Below are 12,303 nucleotides of genomic sequence, written 5' to 3' on the forward strand. Positions count from 1 at the left end.
GACTAGGTGACTACTGCCACCTATTGACCCAAATTTGTTCAAGATAGACCTTTAATACACTTCTTACACAGCGACGCTCTGTTATTTCAAAAGCATCAATAGCTTAAACATGCAAAGGCATGGCTCTTGGGGTTTCTCTGAGACCCTCTGAACAATGAGATCAAAGAAATACAAAAGCAAGACTGGGCAGAGAGCCAGCGCAATGATGCCTTTCTCCATGCAGAGGCAGAAAAAGAGGCTGAGCCCAAGGAATGAAAAAGCAACTCTAAGTCTTCTAAAGGGTCTATAAGCAAAAAAGAACAGGAGACAGTTTTTCTCAAGGACTGTTAAAAAACCTTGTGCATCATTATATGAATGATATTATCAATAGAGCAGAAGGCAGGATTCCATTCATATGCCTCTGTTAAGTTGACCAAATCCTTGGATAAGTCTAAACATGAATCTGAAGTTTACACACCTAACAGATCCCAGGGAGGATGCGGACACTCAGGACTGCTGCTGACTCTCACTCAATCTGTACCAATCAGAACCGGAGACTGGGCAGATAAACTGAGCTCTGCAAAAGGGCAGGTCTACACACCCAGCTCTAGGGATTGCACATTCCACCAACCCATAACAAGGAATGAGTTTAAACTCTCCATGGTGCTGAAAACGGACTTAATCACGTCACCCTGTCCTTACAGACAAAAAGTATTTTTCTAGTAAGGTATCCATGAAGACTACATGAACTCCTGACAGACATTTCTCCAAGCCTTCATAAAGCCATAACAAAAGCTTCAGAGGCAAAAATAGGTCTTGGTCAAACCCTCTTCCCCACCCCCTCAAGATGTAAATACTAAAGCAGAGGTGTTAAATTACTTGTCCAGAACAAAGCCAACACTCTTTACCATCACATGATAAAACCGAACAGTGCTCATGTGCATTAATGATGGACATTACTTAGTAAGCATTAGAAATGAATCATCTGTTGTTAGTACTGAGGGAACCTGACAGTCATGTGGTCTGAATGATCAGAGAACTGAATTTATGAGTAGGAATGAGAAGAAAAACAATGGCCATAAAGAAAACCTCAAATCCTAAGTCTTGGTTTCCTTGCTCTACTACAGTGGTTTTCAAACTACATTCTATGGAGTTCTAAAGAAACATGGGAGCTCCTCAGAAATCTTGGGAAAAGAGGGACTTTTGTCTGTTCAGTTCACTGCTATACCACCAAGAGGCCAGAACAATGTTTGGAACTTGTGGTTTCCTTGAAAGTAAAGCCTGGAATGGCAATGAGCAGCAGGGAGGGGGGGGGGGGGGGAGGTTGAGGTTATAAACTACCTACCAATATTTTTTTTTAAAGGAAAAAAACAAAAATTCTGAAGACTTTCATAAATCATAGGACACTTGAAGTCCTCCATCCTCCATGTTCCTCAGCACTGTTTCTCTAATTCATTAGCCCGGTAACCTTGGGCAAATAACCTAAGTGTCTCAGTTTCCTCACTAGTAATATAAAGATGACATATTTTGTAAGCATTAGTGTAAAGCACTTAGCTCAGGATATAACACAAAGAAAGATCTTTTTTTTAAAAAAGCAAAAAACACTTCCTTTCCCTTGGCAGTTCCCATAATCCAAAATTTTAATAAATCAGAAGCAAATGCAATAGTCCTGAAGCATATTTTAACTGAACCTCTTGTCGAGTTGGAAAAAGAATCTCTAAATCTGTTCTTGTGCCTCTTTGCTTAGATTCACTCAAAGAAATAGAAGTATGAGGGCCCTGGGTGTGTCAGGTTCTCTCAGATCTACCAGGAACTAAAAGCTAGAGTCCCCAAAAGTAAGAGCATCTTGGTGTCATCCATGAGAAACAGCTCTAGGCTCTTTGGTTTGGAGGGAATCTCAGAGATTATCTAACACATTCATTTTTCAGCTGAGGAAAATTAAAGACCAGAGATGTTAAATGATTCACCCAAGATCAAAGTTAACAGAAAACATTACTAGGCTGTCTCCTAACTACTTTCTACCAGGGTGCTGCTGACTGAAAACAGGCCCCCGCCCCAATCAGACCAGTAGAGATCCCAATTCATAGGAACCAATGACCCAAATTATATCCCTCTTCATGACACTGCCCAGGAATGGCAGACTTGAAAATTGGATGTTCATGAGACCCCATGCTCTTAAACTACAATGAAGTAACTCTACAGACTCCTCAACTTCTCTCTTTCCATTCCTCTTTTCACTTTATCATCCAAGGCCTGAGATATCTCTTACTAACAGGTCATTCTCTGAAAAGAATAGATCTCAGATATGTAACTCCCACCTGAACTGGGCAGGTATTTCTGTGAGATTTTCATTTCTTTGGTCTTTAAGCGAGGAACTTTCTTTCTGCCTGCTTGCTGCCATTCTTTTGCAAGCTCTTTGTAAAAGGACTGGCCTTTACTGACTAGTAAACTGAGGCCTTAGTTCAGTGATGGCGAACCTATGACACGCGTGTCAGAGGTGATACGCGAACTCATTTTTCTGGTTGATTTTTCTTTGTTAAATGGCATTTAAATATATAAAATAAATATCAAAAATATAAGTCTTTGTTTTACTACGGTTGCAAATATCAAAAAATTTCTATATGTGACACAGCACCAGAGTTAAGTTAGGGTTTTTCAAAATGCTGACACCCCGAGCTCAAAAGGTTCGCCATCACTGCCTTAGTTGAAGGAGGGTCAAAGAGGCTGAAAAACACAAGACTATACAGATTCTTCATACTCTAGTCTTCTCATTCACTGTTCTCTCCAGATAATCTCAATAACTGAGCTAAGATCAGCCCTGTGTTCATGCTATTTTAGAAAGAAAAGAAAAACTCCAGAGAAATGGAGACAAGATTAACTCACTGATGAGAAAGTTCTATCTTGCTTTTGATTAGTCAAGCATCAAAAGGTTTTCTGAACCACTAATGCCACCTGGTGGCCAGCAAAATACATTAAAAAAAACCTTAAAATTCATGTATTATAGGAACTTGGGAAAACATGAGTTGAAAAGTTGACTATAATACTCTAATCTCTCAACTCTTAAAAATTTTTGTTTTGCCCTAACCAGTTTGGCTCAGTGGATAAAGCGTCGGCCTGCAGACTGAAGGGTCCCAGGTTCGATTCCGGTCAAGGGCATGTACCTTGGTTGCGGGCACATACCCAGTAGGGAGTGTTGCAGGAGGCAGCTGATCGATGTTTCTCTCTCATCGATGTTTCTAACTCTCTATCTCTCTCCCTTCCTCTCTGTAAAAAATCAATAAAATATATTTAAAAATATATTTTTGTTTAATCCTCACTGGAGGATATTTTTTCCACTGCCTTTAAAAAAGAATTAATCCTCACCTGAAGATATTTTTCTACTGATCTTTTAGAGAGAATGGAAGAGAGAGGGAAAGAAACATCGATGTGAGAGAAACAAATCAAACAAATCGATTGGTTGCCTCCTGCACACCCCCGACCAGGGCCCCAGCTTGGGAGGAGCCTGTAACCAAGGTACATGCCCTAGACCAGAACTGATCCCGGGACCCTTTGGTCTGCCGGCTGATACTCTATCCACTGAGCCAAACCAGCTAGGGCTCCATTGCTTTTTAAAAAGAGTGGAAGAGAGGGAGGGAGGTTGGGGGAAGAGAATGAGAGAGAGAAAAAAATATTATGTAGGAGAGAGATATCAATTGGTTGCCTCCTATACAAGCCCTGACGGGCCAAGGATCGAACCTGCAACCCAGGTACTTGACTGGGAATCAAACCCACGACTCCATGGTGCACGGGCCAACATTCTAAGCACTGAGCAACATTGGCCAGAGCTCATTTATTTATTTATTTTGTTAAATAACCAATTTCTAGTTTCTATTAAAAAACACCTATATAGAGCCAAACTTCTCCCACTCCCCTCAAAACCTCATCTTTCCCTTTTATTGCCCTCTCACCTAAAATACCCCATACCCAGCAAATGAGTCATACATGTGCAATAGGGGCTTCAATTCGTAAGTAAAATCAGTTTTATTAACAGATTTCCACATGTCCAGAGCAAACAATAAATTCCGAGGAAAAGGACCTACATACAGTGAAACTGGAAGTATCTCAGGATGACAAAAAATATATATAAATATGTACACCCACAATCACCGCCGCCTCCGAAAACCTGAAAGGAAGGGAAATCAAGAATGAGGCAAAGGACAGTTGGAAAAGCTGGAGGAACAGAACAAAAAGACATCTAAAGAGAAGGCCACTAGGCACTACTCTATATCCTCCCAGGACAAAAGACTAGAAGTAGGAAGAAATTGAAGTGGGATAATGGTTTCTTCAAGTGACACTTTAGTAGTTTTATTTAAGGATGCCTGAAAAGGTGTGGGAGCTTAGAGGAACAATCCAGAAATCTCTTCTGTGAATTATGCTGATTTTCAGCTTGGGAAAGAAGAAAAATAACATCCCACCTCTAAAGAGATTAATGCCCAGCACGGAAGAGATATTATAGGGCTTAGTAAGACCTAGGATGGCAAATTCAAAGCTGGCATCCCAATTCATACTCTCCACCCTGCACTTGATCACCTAACTCCTAGCCATTTACTGACCTTTTTTCTTCCGACCTTTCTTGGGTATCTTCTTCCGCTTCTTAATAGGATTCTGATCCTGGAGACAGATGGAGAAGTAAAGGAGTGGCAGTGTAAGTGTTGGTATCTCTTCCCCAGTTTCCCATAGCAACGAGCCCCACATGCATTTGGCTGAAAGCATGAAGACCACCTCCCACCCCTGTATCACAACCTCACCTCATCAAGATGAGGGGTTTCTCCTGTCAAAGCACTGATGTCACTGAAGTGCGTGAGAGAATGAAGTTGTGAGCTCATGACATTTGCGCGTTTTCGTCGTCCTTTCTCTCGCTTACTGACACTTAAACGCACCATCATGCTCTCCTCATAGTTAATCCTGTCAGAGAAACACAGACACTGTGTCTAACATGCTCAGTCCATAACACACAAGCTGCAGCCCAGAACCTGGGCCCAGACATTTTACTCACCCCTGATTATGACAGTTCTCAACAGATTTCACAGCAGGGCAATATAGTATATAGTAAGGACATACCAAATGCTCAACACTGAACTTCCTCAAAGAAACGTTCTTTGTGCTAGAATTTCCCTCCTCCCTACTGATGACCTCAAAGTCCAACCACTGGAATATTTAAATTATTATTATATCAGAGAACTCTTATATTTCAGATCTATAGACAGGATTAGCTACATGGGCCCCTTCACTCCAACCTATCACCTGGGCAAGGTCAAGGAGTCGGTATTTAAGTTACAATCACTTCTCTACTTCTCTTCCCTGAATTTATCTAGCACTCTTGATGCCATTACAAAAACCTGCTTTAAAGTGTTCTCCTTCATATAGCATTTGTTCAGTTGGGGGAGGAGGGGATATCTTCTTCCTAGTTCTTAGTCTGTACTTCAAACCCCTAATTCTTAGAAACTGTCCTCCCAAGTTTCCCACTCCATTCTCTATATAATGTGGGTTTGTTTGGCACTAGACTTAACCATATTCATCCAAAGCACAAGGACAGGTCTCTACAGCGCAGAAAATAATGTCTAATTACAAGGACTCAGACCTGTGTTGATCCTCCTGACTCTGGCGAGTAACATGAGGATGCCGGGCATCACGGATTTCCTCTGGAGCATCTGAGTACTGCTCCTTAAGTTCACGAATAACAGAGCTGCTCAATGCTCGTCTCTTGGCTCGTTCTAGACGCTTCTTTTCCCGCTCAGCCTCTGTTTCATCTATGTGATAAAAATTAGCAAAGGTTATCCCAGAACAGAGAAAAGAAGAAGAGAAACACAATTCACACCGAGGAGGTGGTAGCCACGGTTCATACCATAATGTACTGGCACCAAGCGCGGTGGAACATATTTCTTAACTGCTCCATTTGCAGATTTCTTCCCTGCAGCCCCAGACTGTCCTTCCTCTGCTTCATCTTCCTCATCCTCAGAGCTCAACTATAAAAAGAATATAATGTCCATAAACTTAGGAAGTGTTAGACAGATGATAAGAAAAACCAAAGCTGGCATACCCTGGGGAGGTGGGAAAATAAAAGGCAGAAGGGGGAATCTCATACTCAGCACTCTAAGGCACAAGCTGGGAATCAAGAGTAATAAGAGAATCCCAGGAGATCCAGGATCACCACGAGACTCATTCAGGAAAATCAGGACAACGCACCCCCTTACCTTGCTCATCATATTGCTGGGATGAGGCTTAAAACGGAGTGGGTCATTCTCACCTGAAACAAAAAACCCCCAAGAGATTTTGTAAGATTTTGGACTTTATGATGGAATCCACATAACCTTACAGCTTCTCCCACTTACTGAGGCTGCCTGTCACTGCAGTCTTGACCAGTTTGTCAATTTGATACTTCAGTTTTTGATCCAAGGGACGAATTTTTTCCAAAACCTGTAACATGGTTAGAAAGGATCACATTCCCTTCCCAAAGTTAAGCACATAGCAGAGTCCCTATATTAAGTTGCCAGATAAAGCACTTAATTAGCATATGCACAAAGTTAGAACCAAAGAAGAGAAAAATACTATCTTTCATTTGGTTTTCTCACTTAAATATGAGAACATTCACTTAAATGAGAGCTATTGTGTGATAGTCCTGGAGTTCAGGATTTGGAAACTTAGGACTCTAAGATGCCAAATGCTTCATACCGTGCGAATCTCCACCAGTCTCAAAACTGCCGCATGTCCCTGAAGAGACCCTCCTGAGGCTTTGTCCAGGATGAGATGGCTCAAATCCATAAGGTACATGAGCAGCAACTGGTCTTTCACTTCCAAGAGGCTGAGACCCTGAGTTAAACAAAACAATAAGAGGTGCAAATTCTGTTTTAGCCAGAGAATCAGGAAAGCCTAGGACAAACAGGATAATCTTTTCCAAGTTCAAGTTTTTCCCAATCAATTAATGTAAGATATCTGGAGTAATCTCAAGGGGGGTGGCTGTACCTGAAATAGCCACAGAGAAAATTATGCTAACAAGAGAAAAGCAAAGCTCAGAGCACTTTTGAAACACAGTAAGAGCAAGAAAATCAATAAGATATCTCCAAAATAACTACAGCAGGATTTCTCAACCTCAGAGCTATTAACATTTAGGGAGATCATTTGTGGACTGCTGTCTAGGTGCTGGAGAATGCTCAGCAGCATCACTGGCCTCTACTCACTGATATCCTCTCAAGTTGTGACAATAAAAAATGCCTCCAGCCCAGCCAGTGTGGCTCAGTGGTTAAGCATTGACTCATGAACCATGAGGTCATGGTTCCATTCCTGGTGAGGGCACATACCCAGGTTTCAGGCTCAATCCCCAGTGGAGGGTGTGCAGGAAACAGCCAATCAATGATTCTCTCTCCTCATTAAGGTTTCTATCTCTCTCTTCCCTCACCCCTTCCTCTATGAAATAAATAAAAACACATTTTTTAAAAAAGCCTCCATAATGCTGAATTCTAAACTAATTTAATCAAAAACAATTACTGATTCTATCCCCATACAATGGAATTATACAATATAGGTAAAAACAATGATCTATACATACTGACATAATTCCTTTCATACTTAGTTTCATATCACAACACTTTCTACACTCTGTAGAAAATGTTTGTAATATGGTTCCAACTAAAATGGGGGGAGTATGATGCACACATTTTATATGTATAAAAATATGTCTGGAAAATAACACATAATTAACAACTGCCATCCCTGGAGAACAAAATGAGAAAAAGGAAGAAATGGAGTGCTTGTACTGTGAAACTGTTTTTTCATCAAGCATGCATTACTTTTATAATAAAAGAAATTTCCAAAAAAATGTACCCTAGTGGTTATCTTAGAACAGTGATTATATAAAACTTTTAATTTTCTTCTTTGTGTTTTTACGTATCTGCCAAACCTTCTAAAATTAAAAGTTTATTATATTTACAGGCAGAAAATTGAACAAATATTATATGTTTATTCTTTTAAGTAAAAGAAAGTACAATGTGTGAGCACTGACTTAAGCTATAGTTATTTTTTATTTTTTGTTATTTTTTTTTTAAATATATTTTATGGATTTTTTACAGAGAGGAAGGGAGAGGGATAGAGAGTTAGAAACATCGATGAGAGAGAAACATCAATCAGCTGCCTCCTGCACAAGCCCCACTGGGGATATGCCCGCAACCAAGGTACATGCCCTTGACCGGAATCGAACCTGGGACCCTTCAGTCCGCAGGCCGACACTCTATTCACTGAGCCAAACCGGTTAGGGCTATATTTTTTAAAAAGGAGTCACTGTTGTATAAAATAAAACTGAGAAAGTCCATAGTCCTAGGAAGACCCATATCAATCTTTTGTATTTCTGTGGGGTCTGTTGTTATCTCGCCTCTTTCATTTCTGATTCTGTTTATTTGGGTCCTCTCTCTTTGCTTCTTGGTGACCTAGCTAGAGGTCCATCAATCTTGTTTATCCTTCAAAGAACCAGCTCTTGGTTTCTTGATCTTTTGTATAGTTTTTTTGGTCTCTATTTCATTTATTTCTGCTCTGATCTTTATTTTATTTTTTTTAAGATATTTTTATTGATTTCAGAGAGGAAAGGAGAAGGAGAGATAGAAACATCAATGATGAGAGAGAATCATTGATCGGCTGCCTCCTGCACGCTCCCTACTGGGGATCGAGCCTGCAACCTGGGCATGTGCCCTTGACCAGAATTAAACTTGGGACCCCTCAGTCCGCAGGCCAACGCTCTATCCACTGAGCCAAACCAGATAGGGCTCTGATCTTTATTATCTCCTTCCTGGGCTTTTCTTGTTGCTCTCTTTCTAATTCTTTAAGTTGTAGAGTTAGATAATTTATTACCAGTTTTTCTTAGGTTTTTTGAGGGAGGCTTGTAATGCTATGAACTTCCCTCTCAGGACTGCTTTCACCGTGTCCCATAGGTTTTGGATTGTTGTGTTTTCATTGTCATTCGTTCTAGGAAGACCTATATCAAAAAGGTTAAATACTCTGCCTAAGATTACACAGTAATAGGAATAAAACTGGGATTCAAACTCAGTCTGAGTCTAACAAGATAAGCTCTTAAGATAAGCAAAGGATTTAAAGGCAGGCAAACTGAGTTTAACTTTTGAATTAGGTATTCAGTAATCAAATATTGAGTAAGTCACTTAACCTTCTAACATCAGTCCCCTCATCTGTAATATGAACACTATTTCCTTCCTGTGTCAAAGAGCAATTATGAGGTGCAAATAATATAACATGAAAACACTTTGTAACCCTGTAAAACACCTAGTAAAAGTCTTTGGTGATAAGCTAGTAAATATCTGCTCAGTGAATAAACAAATATATAGTGATCTAAGATACATGCTGGTAGCCCATCTCAAAAAGGCATTAAACTGAAGCAAAGCATGGTACCCAGAATAAAGACAGCCAAGAGTTTGAGAAGTAGGCTCTTCTGACATGCATAGGCACTGCCAAGTGCAAAATGAGTTACAAGCATGAGAAACACAAAGGAAAAAAAAGCAAAGATAAAAAAATAAGCAGAAAGTATAAAAATAGACAAGAACAAAATTTGATGAGAAAGAAAAGACAAAGAGAATATATTAAAAATGCTCTTATGCCTGGCTGGTGTCTCAGTGGTTGAGCCTTCAGCGGTGAACCAGGAGGTCATGGTTTGATTCCTGCTCAGGGAATATGCCCAGGTTGTGGGCTCAGTCCCCAGTAGGGGGCGTGCAGGAGGCAGCAAATCAATGATTCTCATCATTGATGTTTCTCTTTCTCCCTCTCCCTTTCTCTCTGAAATCAATTACAAAAAATTATTTTTTAAAATGCTGTTAGCTATCTTTCTAAAGAACAAAACTGCTTTCCAAAGAATAAATCCCGTGATTAAAAATCCATCAATGCTTTTCATACTTTTGTTAACCTATGGTATCTTAAATAATATCTCGGCAAAAAAGTTCAATATATAAAACAGATGACACCAGATTTTCCAGTTTAATTAAGTAGAGGAATCCAGAACCCTCTGTTTATACTGGCCATACTCAATAATCCCTGATATAAGATGTTAATTTATAAACCACCATCTTTCAATTTTAAGATGCACATTGTTTTCATATTTTGACATCTCTGAAGTCAAGATGCATCTTTTAATCAACAGTATTTTAGTACATGTCACAGATTAACAGGTAGCATTTTTTCTTAATATATATAAAATGAGTGATGTTCTCCATTAACAGCATCTTGGATTAGAAGAAACACAATAGTTAACGCCTCAGTTGGCAAGACTTCTCACAATCACTACTTTTCCAGTCTTTTTTCCTACCCCTAACACACACACACACACACACACACACACACACTAAAGGACTTAGCTCCTTTCCCAGAATATCACCATGCTTTCAGGACTTCGTGCCTTTACACATCTGCTTCTTTCTGTACTTCTGACTCCTATTTATTCCTCACAATCCTGTTACCTTCTCTGATAAGTCTTTCCTGTCTTCCTCTGCTCCTCTGGCAATTATTTAATCTTTCTCCTCAGCTTGCACAGCACTCGTCATGACTCTACAACATGGCTGCTACCGCTTATACCTATTACTTTGATCTGTATCACTCACTAGACTTCAGCACAGAAACTGGGCTTTATTCGTCTTTAAAGCTCCAGCACTTAGTATACAAAGACATTCAATAAACCTATCGTGAAAGAACTGTTGAGAACATCAACTCGGGATGCTTACTCTTCAAGTATGTCTTACCTTCTCTGTTGGATAGGTTCTAGCTTGAACTTTTTTCGTCAGAGCTTGAATTTGTGCAGTTACAGCCATTACCTGAAATTAGTCAAAATAAAACAGCTGACTAGAATACATCAAGTGATCTCCATAAGCTGTAAAGGGCATAAGCTAAACAATGCCACCTAAAAGTTATCTTAAACACTGTTCAACGTACAGTATTTTCTTTTCAGTTCTGGAAAAGAATAACAAGAGATGGTTTCTGATACTTCTTCAAAAGGTAGAAAAAACTTTTCACCTCTTCTTAAAGCTAAAGAAATCACCTTACCAAAGCATGGGGAAGCCATGGGGACCATACCTTTATCCGTACCTGTTGAACTTACAATGCATAGCACTACATAAATGTGTATTAGCTGGGCACCCAAAAGGCAAGTCGCATCACCTTTCCCAGCATCAGTTTCCTTAACTATAAGAAGAAAGGAAACTGATTCAGATAGTTTTTTTCTTAAGTTTTCTGTATTCCTTTAGATGTAGAAGTCAATTACTTTTCATTGTAGCCTGAAAAGGTCATCAAATCATTGCTTTTATGGCATTTGGTAGCATTCAAATATATGCTCCCAAATCAACAGTTTGGAGGTGAACAGCACACGAAGTCAAAGTCAATCCCTGATTAATCTATTCCAAAAGGGTGATATTACTCACCTGCTCCTGGAGGTTTTTCAAAAGTGCCACCGCTCTCGGCAGGTCTGACTCCAGCACCTCCTATAGGGAGAATAAAGAAAAGCCATTCTTCCCTCAGGATTCTGAGGTGGAAAAGCCCCCACTTTCCTTCGGACACCCGAGACTTCCGGCCTTCCCACTCCTGTTCACAACTTGCCTTCTAGCGGGCCAGCCCCTCAGAGGTTACTGGTGAGGAGCGGTAATTCCAGCCCGTTTCCCCACGCTGTGCCAGGGAGGTTGCCTCCCTGAAGCCACGTTCATCACCACCCTTCCCTCGCGCCAATAATTTGCCTGAATCACTTAAGGTAAAGGCAGCATCCACGATAGCAACCTGAGAAAGAGAAAGAGAACACACCGTAGGCACCGGCGCCGCCATTGTCGCAAAGCCCGCCCCTTCCGGAGTCGTACTTCCTGGTTGATAGACTGATGGACAACCACCGCTTGCAAATCTAAGCCAATAGGAATAGAGATTCTCTCACTTCCGCCTCGAACAGGATGTACTAGGGGAGGGACTGGGGCCAGCCAATGGAATAGAAGAACTGGTTAAATCCGTCAGATTTGGAAGGGAGCTAATGACGTAAAGATGTTCTCGAACGAAACATGTGATTAGTAAATTGAGTAGAATGATCGAAGTTAAACCAATAAAAACTGGGCAAATGATTGATTGGCAGTTATAGAGGCCCAATGGAAGAAAGGAGTTAGCAGAGCTAACTGAGAGCGTATTGGCTCCGGGATGCCGCAGTACCCGGAGTCTTCAGGACGCTTCCCTTGCGGGGCCTGAGCCGGCCTCTAGGTGGCGCGCCTCCGTTTGTCGCCGAGGAGGTGGCCACGTTGTGCAGCTGCCACCGCCTGCTGCTGCTCCCAC

General features: G+C 40.7%; 1 protein-coding gene across 5 annotated transcripts; it reads right to left on the minus strand.

Moving 5' to 3' along the window:
- Window positions 1-3,975: 3,975 nt before the first annotated feature.
- Window positions 3,976-11,850, minus strand: NGDN (neuroguidin). Of its 5 annotated transcripts, none has more exons than XM_023763685.1 (12): window positions 11,794-11,812; window positions 11,421-11,480; window positions 11,089-11,184; window positions 10,746-10,817; window positions 6,691-6,828; window positions 6,351-6,435; window positions 6,213-6,265; window positions 5,864-5,984; window positions 5,600-5,768; window positions 4,767-4,923; window positions 4,572-4,629; window positions 3,976-4,141 (listed from the first exon to the last, which is right to left on the minus strand). In XM_023763685.1, the coding sequence occupies exons 4-12, from the start codon at window positions 10,812-10,814 to the stop codon at window positions 4,122-4,124; spliced, it is 870 nt and encodes a 289-aa protein (XP_023619453.1). In that variant the 5' UTR covers window positions 10,815-10,817; window positions 11,089-11,184; window positions 11,421-11,480; window positions 11,794-11,812; the 3' UTR covers window positions 3,976-4,121. The 5 variants fall into 5 exon arrangements, with proteins under 5 accessions (XP_023619453.1, XP_014320953.1, XP_006100102.2 ...); XM_014465467.2 differs by having other exon boundaries at window positions 11,077-11,184; XM_006100040.2 differs by lacking the exon at window positions 11,089-11,184 and having other exon boundaries at window positions 11,794-11,850.
- Between the last annotated feature and the right edge of the window lie 453 nt (window positions 11,851-12,303).

Source organism: Myotis lucifugus, unplaced genomic scaffold (assembly GCF_000147115.1).
Source record: "Myotis lucifugus unplaced genomic scaffold, Myoluc2.0 scaffold_297, whole genome shotgun sequence".
In the NCBI taxonomy this organism is placed as follows: Eukaryota; Metazoa; Chordata; class Mammalia; order Chiroptera; family Vespertilionidae; genus Myotis; species Myotis lucifugus.